This window comes from Squalius cephalus (genome assembly GCF_949319135.1).
Source record: "Squalius cephalus genome assembly, chromosome: 12".
In the NCBI taxonomy this organism is placed as follows: Eukaryota; Metazoa; Chordata; class Actinopteri; order Cypriniformes; family Leuciscidae; genus Squalius; species Squalius cephalus.
In genome coordinates, this window is record NC_137133.1 from 33,292,719 (window position 1) to 33,307,238 (window position 14,520).

Here is a 14,520-nt window from a genome sequence, read left to right on the forward strand (position 1 = left end):
GAATAGAATGAAACATAGGCAGACAGAAAGTTCATATCATGACGAGACGAGACTCTGGCGTGGCGGCCATAACGTGAAGAGACGAGACTCTGGTGTAGCGTTTACTGTTGGAGCGTCGTGTTCCTCATCAGCCACTCCAGCAATAAATGATGAACCGCTCAGCATTAGGGCAAAGTCAATATACTGAACAAGAGTCCCGTGAGGGGTATGTTGAGGCATGAAACGAGACATATGTTAATTTAAGCCAAAACGAAAAAAATGTCTTTAAGTGCTGCGTCATTAAAATCAACCTGAATACAAAGTCTACAAAAGTCCTCTACAAAATCCTCAATGGCCCAGTCACCTTTGCGAAGGCTAAAGAGAGAGGTTGCTGCTAGATCCAAGCCTTTCTTATGTTGAAGGTTGTGATAGGTGCTTTCGAAAAACTGCTTCATGATCCTTCAAAACCTTTACGAAACTTTTGTTTTGAATCAGTGGTTCGGAGCATGTATCAAACTGCCAAAGTCACGTGATTTTAGTAAACAAGTCATCGTTACATCATAAATCTTTCGAAACGTTTAAAAATTTAAATGGTTCACCGCTGTTGGGCGGTCTCTGTGAACACATGAATCATGCGGATTCACTGAGATCGCCCCCTAGCAGCGAACCATTGAAAAAGTGTCTATGGTTTTTACCTGATCTCTCATCAGTTTTATACATTTGTAGACATTTTAATGAGACATTAGTATAATTAAAAGGAATAATAGTAGTTAATAGTCTCTTATTGGCCTGTTTAGCTGAGCCATGGAACAAACGAAACAAGCCCTGAAAAATGTTAAAAGAACATATTATACAGACATTCATAGATTTTACTTTCAATAAAACATTTGCAATAGGTTTGAAAAGGTGTATGCATGTTTGGCCCATGTTTCTGACCAGCAGGTGTCACCAGCGTGCTGCATTTTGAACGCTTCAAAACAGTGAATCATTTTTCGATGCAATTCTCCCATCCCTAGTTGAAGGTCTTGTGTTCTGTCACATGCTGGCTAGATGTAATAATCCACAAAAGTGGCTTGGCACAGAAGTCAAGTCAAGTCAAGTCAAGTCACCTTCATTTATATAGCGCTTTTGACAATATGAATTGTTTCAAAGCAGCTTTACAGTGATAATAGGAAATTACAGTAACAGAGATTGTTTTGGCTTTACAGCAGCTCTAGGATAAAATTATTGTCCAGCAAAAGTTATGACTGACTGATTCACTTCCATTGCGAAGATCATTACCCTGGATTTCCACCAACTGCGGAACGGCTGCGGATCGGCTCCGCTGTGTGTCGGCTCCGTGCTCCGCCTTCCTTCAATACTCTCCAGGTCCGGATTTGTTGCGGAACGGCTGCGGCCATGACTGACAGCTGAAGTCACGAGGACCCACGAGATCTCGCAAATTCACGAATGATTGCGCGACATAACAGGATGCCCTGTGCTGAATTTCTGCGGAGTACGATGTACTCTCAACGGCTATCCAAATTCACTCACTCATTTTCATTCACTCCTTCAAGTGAATTTTATTAGTGGACTAATTTAGGGAATAGTGACTGAGGGTTTAGGGGGCGATTTTGGATTCAGCCAAGGGCAACAGGAACTAAATACAACTCAACATAGGCACAACAAGACAAAAGATTATCAAAATAAGAGTCCATGAAACAGAGATATAAGCTGCACCCCAATTCAGAGGCTGCATCCTTCGAAGGACACAGACTTCAAAGGCAACACCTCTGAAGGCCACAAAGGTTGGAATGAGCATTGTTAAATGGGACGGACTAGACGGAGGGTTGTTCTTGTCGCCAAGCAACTGTGCCAGCTGCGGTTGACAAGCGGCAGTAACGTTTGTACTAGACTTTTTTGAAAGTTGTATTAAACTGCCTGAATTTAAAACAGGGTTCACCATGGTAATTTTCTCTTTATAAGAGTATAAAATATATAGAATCACATCTTAGTAAGATATTTCAAAATTTGAACCACTTTAAAGATTTTTTTGAAAAAAAAATTATTTGTATCATTAGATATTTGAGTAACTTGAAGCCCAATACTTGCGTTTAAAAGTGTATTTCGGCAATCTCTCTCAAAAATAAATCCTGTCGTGACTGGCGCACAATGAATTCTGCGGTAGGCAAGGCCTCGAAGGATCCATCTGTTGTTATCCTTCATTTCGCAGGAAACGAAGGCCGCGTTTGAAGGATGCAACCTCTGAATTTGGACGCAGCATCAGGGAATGGTGACAACGTGTCTAATTGGCTGCTATCTTTGCTCATTAATTCCAGATATTTTTTGGATTTGCCATGAGATAAACGGTAAAGATATATATATATATATATATAGTTTTTTTTTTTTTTTTTTTTTTTTTGTGTAGCAAGATGAATGATTATTAAGTAATGTACAAAACAGAAATTTTAAAAGATGTCATTTCAGTCTGTATATTTTTTTTACTCTTAATTTTTAATGAGTGCTTGATTGTCATTTGTTGCCCTGTGATGATGTGGGAGGGTCAGAGAAGAACATGAAGAGTATTTAAAGCCCTAACTAGACTAAATAACATTTTTATAGGTTCTGTTTTCTGAGACAGGCAGGATGGATCTACCTTCACAAGAATACGATCCCACTGAGTTTTGTTTTCCTGCAGTGAACAACTCTTGTCTTAAAGGCACACACCTTGTGTCCACTCAGACTGTGTTGTATCTCATATTGGTGTCGGCGATGACTGTGACTATTCTAGGAAATTCTGTGGTCATCATCTCCATAGCGCACTTCAAACAGCTCCAGACTTCCACTAATATCCTGGTGATGTCTCTGGCTTTCGCGGACCTGCTGCTTGGACTGGTGGTCATGCCTTTCAGTATGATCCGTTCTGTCAATGGTTGCTGGTACTATGGAGATACTTTCTGTTTGCTCCACTCCAGTTTTGACTTATTTCTCACATCTGTTTCTATTTTTCATCTCATTTTTATTGCTATTGATCGACATCAAGCTGTGTGCTATCCACTTCAATACCCTACGAGAATAACCATCCCTGTTGCATGGGTCATGGTGATGATAAGTTGGAGCATAGCTGCATTATATTCATATGGTTTAGTGTACTCAAAAGCTAATGTGGAAGGACTGGAGGAATTTATTGAATCCATATACTGTATGGGAAGTTGCACTCTGATTTTCAATGCATTGTGGTCTGTTTTAGACACGTTACTAACTTTTTTCTTGCCTTGTTCTGTCATGGTTGGACTGTATGCAAGAATTTTCGTAATTGCAAGAAAGCACATTAGAACAATGGGTGATGCAAACCAGCATGAAAATGAAAGCACGTTTAAGAGCTCTCGACGATCTGAGCGTAAAGCAGCAAAAACTCTCGGTGTGGTCGTGGGTGCATTTATTCTTTGCTGGCTGCCATTTTTTATTAACTCTATAATGGATCCCTACATCAACTTTTCCACCCCAGTTGCTCTTTTTGAAGCGTTTGTCTGGTTAGGTTACATTAACTCTACCATAAACCCCATCATATATGGCCTTTTCTATCCATGGTTTAGAAAAACCCTTTCTCTCATTATAACAATGAGAATATTTGAACCAAACTCGTCTGATATTACTGTTTTCTCTGTTTGACTATTCCATTTCTGATCTCACTGTGCATTTTGCAGATCACATAAAAGACAGTGTAAAATCAGAGGTTTATTCTGTGATAAATTAAAGGGTAATCTAAAATCAGATCTCTGGCACACTTACTATGTATTACTGTGCATTATGCATAACATTAAACACAAATTGCATTTAATCAAAATACTGTAAGTTGCAGTCTACTTTCCAGTAAATTGTGGTTAGTCTTGGACGCATTACAAACATTCTTAAGTTGTTCTGTCATGATTAGACTGTATGTAAGGATTTTTATAGTTGCAAAAAAAAATATGTAAGAACAATCGGTAAGGCAAACCATTATGAAAATGAGAATGTGTTTAAAAGCTCTCAACGATCTGAGCGTAAAGCAGCAAAAACTCTCAATGTGGTCGTGGGTGCCTTTATTATTTGCTCTAGGATGAATCCCTTCATCAACTTTTCCACCCCAATTGCTCTTTTTGAAGCGTTTGTCTGGTTGGTTTGGTTACATTAACTCAACCATAGACCCCATCATATATGTTTTTTTTTTCTGCCCATGGTTTAGAAAAACACTTTCTCTCATTATGACAATGAGACTATTTGAACCAAACTTGTCTGATATAAAAATTTGTCACTGTTTTACTTTATTTAATTGCGATCTGACCTCACATAAATAAAGAACAGTGTAAAATACAATGCGTTTTATCAATAAAAAAATAAAAAAATAAAAAAAAAAACAGCCCCGCCACCTTAGTTCAGTACATTGCAAAGCAGACATGACTATTTTAAACAAACAGAACATAAATACCAGGTCCAAAAAACGGCCCACTCGTTTAGTAGGCCTGTATATGAGCAAACATGAGGAAATCGTCACACATTTATAAACAGTATTTGCATAAAGTGCTGCAGTAAAGATGTTTTTTTTTTTTTTTGGCCAACCCAGAAGTTCGCATCACCCTGGTTCCCTCGACAAAAACCAAATAGGATTTTTTCCCTTGGTTTTTGAATTATTGCAGAAAATAAGCTCTGTGGCTAACAAAAGTTTATGATACTTACATGTTTAGTTAATTTGAATAATTTACACAAATGAACAGCTTTTATGAATTATACACTCAATAATACAACAATTATACACTCAAGTTGGCTGTGAAAGCGGAGTTGTGAGTAGATTCGTTTTCTTGTTCGGCCTGATGACGTTTAATGTCCCCAACAACCTCGTTTAGACACTTGTTAAAACCACCTTTTACAAGACAAGTAACAGCTTTTCTTTTTTTTGATCTCTAGAGGGTATTACTGATGTATTTTATATCATAGAATAAAACGTGAAAAATTAGTTTGTGTTTGCCACAGACCTTATTTCAAGCACTTAACCAAATACCCACTAAAAAAAAAACAAACAAAAAAAAAAAACTTTGACTTCAGGACAATGGAACCGGCAGTGCTAAAATGCTAACTCGTTTCTGGGTTTTGGTCTACAAATATACATCATACATGCACCACATAAGTAGGCGAATTGAGACGCTGCAATAGGGAATCTTGACACTGTGAACGGTTTGCTGCCATCTTTGCTCATTAGTTCCAGATATTTTTTTGGATTTGCCATGAGATAAATGGTATAGCTTTCATTTATCCTGTCATTTACACAATTTTATTTGAAATATACATTTTTATATACGAAGATGAATGGTTATTGAGTAATGGACAAAACAGAAATTTGAAATAATGTCATTTCATTTGGTATATTTTAGCTCTTAATTTTTAATGAGTGCTTGATTGTCATTTGTTGCCCTGTGATGATGTGGGAGGGTCAGAGAAGAGTACAAAGACTATTTAAAATCATAAAACAGCATTTCATAGGTTCTGTTTTCCGAGACAGGCAGGATGGATTTATCTTCACAAGAATACGATCCCACTGAGTTGTGTTTTCCTGCAGTGAACAACTCTTGTCTTAAAGGCACACACCTTGTGTCCACTCAGACTGTGTTGTATCTCATATTGGTGTCGGCGATGACTGTGACTATTCTAGGAAATTCTGTGGTCATCATCTCCATAGCGCACTTCAAACAGCTCCAGACTCCCACTAATATCCTGGTGATGTCTCTGGCTTTCGCGGACCTGCTGATTGGACTGGTGGTCATGCCTTTAAGTATGATCCGTACTATCAGTGGTTGCTGGTACTATGGAGATACCTACTGTTTGCTCCACTCCACTTTTGACTTATTTCTCACATCTGTGTCTATTTTTCATCTCATTTTTATTGCTATTGATCGACATCAGGCTGTGTGTTATCCACTTCAATACCCTACGAGAATAACCATCCCTGTTGCATGGGTCATGGTGATGATAAGTTGGAGCATAGCTGCATTATATTCATATGGTTTAGTGTACTCGAAAACTAATGTGGAAGGACTGGATGAATATATTGAATCCATATACTGTATAGGAAGTTGCAGTCTGCTTTTCAATGCATTGTGGTCTGTTTTAGACACGTCACTAACTTTTTTCTTGCCTTGTTCTGTCATGGTTGGACTGTATGCAAGAATTTTCGTAATTGCAAGAAAGCACATTAGAACAATGGGTGATGCAAACCAGCATGAAAATGAAAGCACGTTTAAGAGCTCTCGACGATCTGAGCGTAAAGCAGCAAAAACTCTCGGTGTGGTCGTGGGTGCCTTTATTCTTTGCTGGCTGCCATTTTTTATTAACTCTATGCTTGATCCCTATATCAACTTTTCCACCCCAGCTGCTCTTTTTCAAGTGTTTGGCTGGTTATGTTACATTAACTCAACCATAAACCCCATCATATATGGCCTTTTCTATCCATGGTTTAGAAAAACCCTTTCTCTCATTATAACAATGAGAATATTTGAACCAAACTCGTCTGATATCACTGTTTTCACTGTTTGATTTCGATTTCTGATCTCACTGTGCAGCACACTGATGCTTCCTTTTGCAGATCACATAAAAGACAGTGTAAAATCAGATGTTTATTCTGTGATAAATTAAGGGTGATCTAAAATCAGATCTCTGGCACACTTTCAGTGTCTTACTCTGTATTATGCATGATATTAAATACAAATTGCATTAAAGCAAGATACTGTATAGGAAGTTGCAGTCCACTTTTCAGTAAACTGTGGTTAGTCTTAGACACATTACAGACTTTTTTCTTACCTTGTTCTGTCATGGTTGGACTGTATGTAAGGATTTTTATAGTTGCAAAAAACATGTAAGAACAATCAGTCAGGCAAACCATCATGAAAATGAGAATGTGTTTAAAAGCTCTCGACGATCTGAGCGTAAAGCAGCAAAAACTCTCGATGTGGTCGTGGGTGCCTTTATTATTTGCTCTAGGATGAATCACTACATCAACTTTTCCACCCCAATTGCTCTTTTTGAAGCGTTTGTCTGGTTAGGTTACATTAACTCAACCATAGACCCCATCATACAGTATATGTTTTTTTTATACCCATGGTTTAGAAAAACACTTTCTCTCACTATAACAATGAGACTATTTGAACCAAACTTGTCTGATATCAATGTTTTCACTGTTTAACTTTATTTAATTGCGATCTGACCTCACATAAATAAAGAACAGTGTAAAATACAATGCGTTTTATCTGTTTAAAAAAAGAAAAAAAAAAAGAAAAAGAAAAAAGCAGTCCAGCCACCTTAGTTCAGTACATTGCATAAAGTGCTGCAGTAAAGATTTTTTTTTTTTTTTAGGCCAACCCAGAAGTTCGCATCAGCCTGGTTCCCTCGACAAAAAACCAATAGGATCTTTTCCCTTGACTTTAAAATTATTGCAGAAAATAAGCTCTGTGGCTAACAAAAGTTTATGATACTTACATGTTTTGTTAATTTTAATGATCTACACAAATTAACCACTTTTATGAATTATACACTCAATAATACAACAATTATACACTCAAGTTGGCTGTGAAAGCGGAGTTGTGAGTAGATTCGTTTTCTTGTTCGACCTGATAACGTTTAATGTCCCCAACAACCTCGTTTAGACACTTGTTAAAACCACCTTTTACAAGACAAGTAACAGCTTTTTTTTAATCCCTAGAGGGTATTACTGATGTATTTTATATCACAGACTAAAACGTGAAAAATTAGCTTGTGTTTGCCACAGACCTTATTTCAAGCACTTAACCAAATACCCACTCAAAAAAAAACAAAAAAAAAAAAAAAAACTTTGACTTCAGGACAATGGAACCGGAAGTGCTAAAATGCTAACTCGTTTCTGGGTTTTGGTCTACAAATATACATCATACATGCACCACATAAGTAGGCGAATTGAGACGCTGCAATAGGGAATCTTGACACTGTGAACGGTTTGCTGCCATCTTTGCTCATTAGTTCCAGATATTTTTTTGGATTTGCCATGAGATAAATGGTATAGCTTTCATTTATCCTGTCATTTACACAATTTTATTTGAAATATACATTTTATATACGAAGATGAATGATTATTGAGTAATGGACAAAACAGAAATTTGAAATAATGTCATTTCATTTGGTATATTTTAACTCTTAATTTTTAATGAGTGCTTGATTGTCATTTGTTGCCCTGTGATGATGTGGGAGGGTCAGAGAAGAGTACAAAGACTATTTAAAATCCTAAAACAGCATTTCATAGGTTCTGTTTTCCGAGACAGGCAGGATGGATTTATCTTCACAAGAATACGATCCCACTGAGTTTTGTTTTCCTGCAGTGAACAACTCTTGTCTTAAAGGCACACACCTTGTGTCCACTCAGACTGTGTTGTATCTCATATTGGTGTCGGCGATGACTGTGACTATTCTAGGAAATTCTGTGGTCATCATCTCCATAGCGCACTTCAAACAGCTCCAGACTCCCACTAATATCCTGGTGATGTCTCTGGCTTTCGCGGACCTGCTGATTGGACTGGTGGTCATGCCTTTCAGTATGATCCGTACTGTCAGTGGTTGCTGGTACTATGGAGATACTTTCTGTTTGCTCCACTCCACTTTCGACATATTTCTCACATCTGTGTCTATTTTTCACCTCATTTTTATTGCTATTGATCGACATCAGGCTGTGTGTTATCCACTTCAATACCCTATGAGAATAACTATCCCTGTTGCATGGGTCATGGTGATGATAAGTTGGAGCATGGCTGCATTATATTCATATGGTTTGGTGTACTCGAAAACTAATGTGGAAGGACTGGAGGAATTTATTGAATCCATATACTGTATGGGAAGTTGCATTCTGCTTTTCAATGCATTGTGGTCGGTTTTAGACACGTCACTAACTTTTTTCTTGCCTTGTTCTGTCATGGTTGGACTGTATGCAAGAATTTTCGTAATTGCAAGAAAGCACATTAGAACAATGGGTGATGCAAACCAGCATGAAAATGAAAGCACGTTTAAGAGCTCTCGACGATCTGAGCGTAAAGCAGCAAAAACTCTCGGTGTGGTCGTGGGTGCCTTTATTCTTTGCTGGCTGCCGTTTTTTATTAACTCTATGCTTGATCCCTACATCAACTTTTCCACCCCAGTTGCTCTTTTTGAAGTGTTTGTCTGGTTATGTTACATTAACTCTACCATAAACCCCATAATATATGGCCTTTTCTATCCATGGTTTAGAAAAACCCTTTCTCTCATTATAACAATGAGAATATTTGCACCAAACTCGTCTGATATCAATGTTTTCACTGTTTGATTTCGATTTCTGATCTCACTGTGCAGCACACTGATGCTTCCTTTTGCAGATCACATAAAAGACAGTGTAAAATCAGATGTTTATTCTGTGATAAATTAAGGGTGATCTAAAATCAGATCTCTGGCACACTTACAGTGTCTTACTCTGTATTATGCATGACATTAAATACAAATTGCATTAAATCAAGATCCTGTATAAGAAGTTGCAGTCCACTTTTCAGTAAACTGTGGTAAGTCTTAGACACATTACAAACTTTTTTCTTACCTTGTTCTGTCATGGTTGGACTGTATGTAAGGATTTTTATAGTTGCAAAAAACATGTAAGAACAATCAGTCAGGCAAACCATCATGAAAATGAGAATGTGTTTAAAAGCTCTCAACGATCTGAGCGTAAAGCAGCAAAAACTCTCGATGTGGTCGTGGGTGCCTTTATTATTTGTTCTAGGATGAATCACTACATCAACTTTTCCACCCCAATTGCTCTTTTTGAAGTGTTTGTCTGGTTAGGTTACATTAACTCAACCATAGACCCCATCATATATGTTTTTTTTTTTTACCCATAGTTTAGAAAAACCCTTTTTCTCATTATAATAAGGAGACTATTTGAACCAAACTTGTCTGATATCAATGTTTTCACTGTTTGACTTTATTTAATTGCGATCTGACCTCACATATATAAAGACCAGTGTAAAATACAACGTGTTTCGTTAACCTCATAGCATAATTGCCTACGTCCTATTAAAAAAAAAAAGACTTTTTGAGCAATGAGCAATTATGCTATGATGCTAACGAAAATATCAAAACAGTGGCCTGTATAAAAATTCAAAAGCAGTCCACCCATCTTAGTTTAGTACATTGTGAAGCAGACGTGACTATTTTAAACATAAACTGTACATAAATACCAGGTCCAAAAATGGCCCACTCGTTTAGTAGGCCTGTATGAGCAAACATTAGGAAATCCTCACACATTTATAAACAGTATGTGTATGTGGCTGTGAAAGCAGAGTTGTGAGTGGATTAGTTTTCCTGTTCGGCCTGATGATGTTTAATGTCCCCGACAACCTCTGTACAGTCCCATTTAGACACTTGTTAGCTACCACCTTTTACAAGACAAGTTACAGGTTTTTTTTTGTTTGTTTGTTTTTTAAATCCTTAGAGAGTATTACTGCTGCATTTTATTTGGTAGAATAAAACATGAAAAAATAAAACACGAATAAAACATGATCTGTTCACCACAGATCTTATTTCAAGCACTTAACCAAATACCCACTCAAAAAAAAAAAAAAAAAAATTGACTTCAGGAGGACAATGGAACCAGAAGTGCTAAAATGCCAACTCGTTTCTGGGTTTTGGCATACAAAAATACATCATCCCTGCACCACCCTTTTATGCATGACATAAAATACATATTGCATTCGGAATGCTGATAAAAAAAATAAAAAATACTAATTATCACATGAAAAAAAATTAATGAACATCAGGAGGAATGTTGAAATATACAGTAGGCTAAAACTTACCTAAATGTATCATGGTAATAGTCATGTCATAAAAAGTAATGTACCAAATAACAGGGTTCTAAAGTTTACTCAAGTTAAGATATTTATTTTCTTCAATTTTTTTTTACAAGTACTGTACCTTATAAATTTACAAAGGAATTGATATTAAATCAAATAGTTTGGAATTTTATTTAGTCCCAAGCTTGTGAATTATTATTGAATCGAAGCGTGGAATTGTCAATACTTGCCCTAAACCTTATTCATCTCAAAGGTAGTAATTGTACATGTGTCATGCTCTGGCTAGAGCAGGCGGAGCAGAGACCACCACAGCGGAGGAGACAGGACTGAAGACCCCCACAACAGAGCAGGCGGAGCTGAAGACCACCGTGGAGCATGGAACCATGAAGGTACTGGCCATGCTGCATACCATGGCAAAACTGAAACAGATCATAGAGAGATTATTTACAGCCTCAATTGCCATAACAGGGAGCTCAGTTAGTTAAAAATCAGCCTCTGTGGCCGTGACTGGGCAGACAAAGGGTTCAAGAACGGCCTTCTTGGCCAATACTGGACAGGCAGAGAGTTCATAGATGGCCTCCTTGGCAATAACAGAGACTCTGTAGTGGTAGCAATGACGTGAAGAGACGAGACTATGATGTGGCGGCCATGATGTGAAGACAAGAAACTTTGGCTGGCGGCCATGACGTGAAGAGACGAGACTCTGGCTGGCGGCCATGATGTGAAGAGACAAGACTCTGGTGTGGCGTCCACGATGTGACGAGACGAGACTCTGACGTGGCACCATGACATGACGTGATGAGACTCTGAAGATGAACTTTCTCAGAAAGTTCAGAATTGGCTTCCGTGGCCATGACTGGGCAGACAAAGGGTTCAAGAACGGCCTCCTTGGCTATAACAGGGCAGGCAGAGAGTTTATGGCGAGACTCTGGTGTAGCGTGGCGTCACGTCACCACACCAGAGTCTTGTCTTGTCTTGTCTTGTCTTGTCTTGTCTTGTCTTGTCTTGTCTTGTCTTGCCACGTCATGGTATGGTATGGTATCACATTTAATAAACATCAGAAACCATACATAGAAACAACAGCAGGAAACATTAACACAATACAAAGAACAAAAGATAACTGAGGGTTTATATACCGAAAAAGGCAAGGGGCTAAATGAAGCACAGGTGTAGAAGACTAGTTGTCATGGTAATAAACAAGGGTTGCTATACAAACTAACAAGACAGCAATGGAGACAAGGGAAACAGGAACTAAATACACAGGAACTGAACATAGGCACAACCAGACAAAAGAATGTCAAAATAAGAGTCCATGAAACAGTCATAGGGAATCTTGGGTGCTTCTCAATATCCAAGATATCTTCTTTTGTGTTCATCAGAAGAACGAAATTCATAAAGGTTTGGAACAACTTGAGGGTGAATAAATGATGACAAAATTTTCATTTTTGAGTGAACTATCCCTTTAAAGCCTTGTCTGTGAAACCGGGGGATATAATTTTAATTGCAATATTACTTTTTTTAATCAACATGACGCAATATAAGATTGATACATAAAAATAGATTGTAAATTAAAATTCTTGGTCACTCCCATAAACGACACCTGTCATTTGACTTATATAAGAAAACTGGCAGTGAAATCATCTTTAGGATTTTGGATCTGCAGCCATATCACATAGGCATTGAAGTTTAAAGTGAAGACTTTCTCCATGGAATATATTGAGCATCACTGCTTTCCCTCCTGGAATACAAGCTGCTCTCTGGACTTTCATTTGAATTATGTCAATGTATTGTTTTTCTTGTACATATCTACAATCTCTGTGCTGACGGTGTGTGGAAACCTACTTGTCATCATCTCTATAACAGTTTTCAAGCAACTTCACACACCGACCAACCTCCTCATCCTCTCACTGGCCGTATCTGACTTCTTGGTGGGAATTTGTGTGATGCCGGTTGAAAGCGTCAGGAGAATTAACTCGTGTTTTTATATGGGAAAATCTCACTGTCGTATCTTTCATATAATTTTTTCCACTCTTGTGTCTGTGTCCCTCATGAACATCATTCTTGTGGCTATTGATCGTTATTTTGCTGTGTGTGATCCACTCCTGTATATGTCCAAAATGACAATGAGAAAAACACTGATCTGCATAAGTTTAGGATGGACTATATGCATCTTTTATAATCTTGTATCAGTGAATTATGGAAACTTAAACCTGACAGGGACAACTGTGATCTGTTTTAGAGAATGTGCAGTGGCTATCAGCAATGCCTGGGGTTCAGCCGACTTGATAGTGAGCTTCATTACTCCGTGTATAATGATGTTTATCCTGTATGTAAGAATTCTGACAGTGGCCTTGAGACAAGCTAAATCCATCTCCAAATTTACAAAGAAAAGAGTCTCTCAGAAAAATCTAAAATCCTCCAGGAAATCAGAGGTGAAGGCAACAAAAACATTGAGCACAATTGTCTTTGTGTATTTCATTTGCTGGGTTCCCTGGTATATAGGTATGCTTAATATCAAACAATTTCAAAAGTCATCTATGAGCGTCTCTGCTGTAGTGTGTTTATTTTACACTAATTCATGCATTAATCCATTTATATATGCAATATCTTACCCCTGGTTCAAAAGGTCAGTGAAGCTTATTGTTAGCTTAAAAATACTGCAGACATCAACTAACCAGTTTAACTTGTTTCCTGAAGACTGTTAATATACAAATACAAAGTATGTTTGCATTGGTGATCAAAAAATTATCTTCAATCTTTATATATCCTTCATTCTCTTTGTTTAGAATGACAATTCGCAAAAATAGAAGACATTATAATTAGGAGATATTAGAGTGTGAAGAGTACTGTAACTGTCTTTGTGAATTTTAATGATGAATAGCCTAATTAACACATGTGGAAATAACATCATAATAAAGTCTGGTTCTTATTTGCTAACTAGTTTGCCCACAAAAAAAAAACACACACACACACACACACACACACACACACACACACACACACACACACACACACAAAAACACAACAAGTTATGATTTATGTTTTTTAAAAGGTGTTATATTTCAAGACAGCTATAAAATATTTGCGACTAAAAATATGTAGTACATGTTCCTGAACGCAGAAGATTGAACAGAAATCACGTGACTCAGGCATCAAGAAATCAGCTGTTTCACTCAGGAAATCCATGTAAACTGAACATCGAAAGTACATATCAAAGTAAAAGGCATGTCATTATACACAGTGCAAGTGTGTTGACTTAAAGGACAATTCCGGTATTTAACACTTTGAGTCTATTTTGTAGTTTGTTTTGGATGAACAAGAGTGGTGGACAAAGAAATTTTGTCAATGGTTCCTGTCGCGACTTTTTGACTATTTTAGAATTGCCCATGACCGCATTTGAATGGGAGTCAATGGCCATGCACAAACATGTCCTTAAAACAACCCTTAACGTTCGTTTTCAAAACTGTGCTACTCACCGAGTGGTTAGAGGTGTTCGTTGATGATTAAAAACAAATATATCGGCGCAATGTATGATTTCAATCCGTTTATTTTTCTATAGTGGAACTATTTTTTCAGATACCTCACAACCGCGTATAAACTTCTGCTCTTCCGCAACTTCCGTTGCTCTGCTCAAGCTAGCCTTCTGAGGCGAGCATAGCTTTTTTTTTTTTTTTTTTTTTCAAGAATTATTATAGTT

At 37.5% G+C, this 14,520-nt stretch overlaps 4 protein-coding genes and 1 long non-coding RNA gene across 5 annotated transcripts in view; 4 read left to right on the forward strand and 1 right to left on the reverse strand.

The window, feature by feature from the left end:
- The window catches only part of LOC307168678, a 380,672-nt gene that overhangs the window by 245,474 nt on the left and 120,678 nt on the right, over window positions 1–14,520 (reverse strand). The window lies entirely within an intron of this gene.
- Window positions 2,605–3,630, forward strand: LOC307168786 (trace amine-associated receptor 13c-like; the record flags this gene model as incomplete). Its single annotated transcript, XM_079889025.1, has 1 exon — window positions 2,605–3,630. The coding sequence occupies one exon, from the start codon at window positions 2,605–2,607 to the stop codon at window positions 3,628–3,630; it is 1,026 nt and encodes a 341-aa protein (XP_079745151.1).
- LOC307168788 (trace amine-associated receptor 13c-like) lies at window positions 5,500–6,525 on the forward strand (the record flags this gene model as incomplete). Its single annotated transcript, XM_079889034.1, has 1 exon — window positions 5,500–6,525. One exon carries the CDS (start codon window positions 5,500–5,502, stop codon window positions 6,523–6,525), a length of 1,026 nt encoding a protein of 341 aa, XP_079745160.1.
- On the forward strand, window positions 8,285–9,310 carry LOC307168804 (trace amine-associated receptor 13c-like; the record flags this gene model as incomplete). The annotated part of the gene is made up of 1 exon (XM_079889047.1): window positions 8,285–9,310. One exon carries the CDS (start codon window positions 8,285–8,287, stop codon window positions 9,308–9,310), a length of 1,026 nt encoding a protein of 341 aa, XP_079745173.1.
- On the forward strand, window positions 12,530–13,528 carry LOC307168985 (trace amine-associated receptor 13c-like; the record flags this gene model as incomplete). The annotated part of the gene is made up of 1 exon (XM_079889306.1): window positions 12,530–13,528. The coding sequence occupies one exon, from the start codon at window positions 12,530–12,532 to the stop codon at window positions 13,526–13,528; it is 999 nt and encodes a 332-aa protein (XP_079745432.1).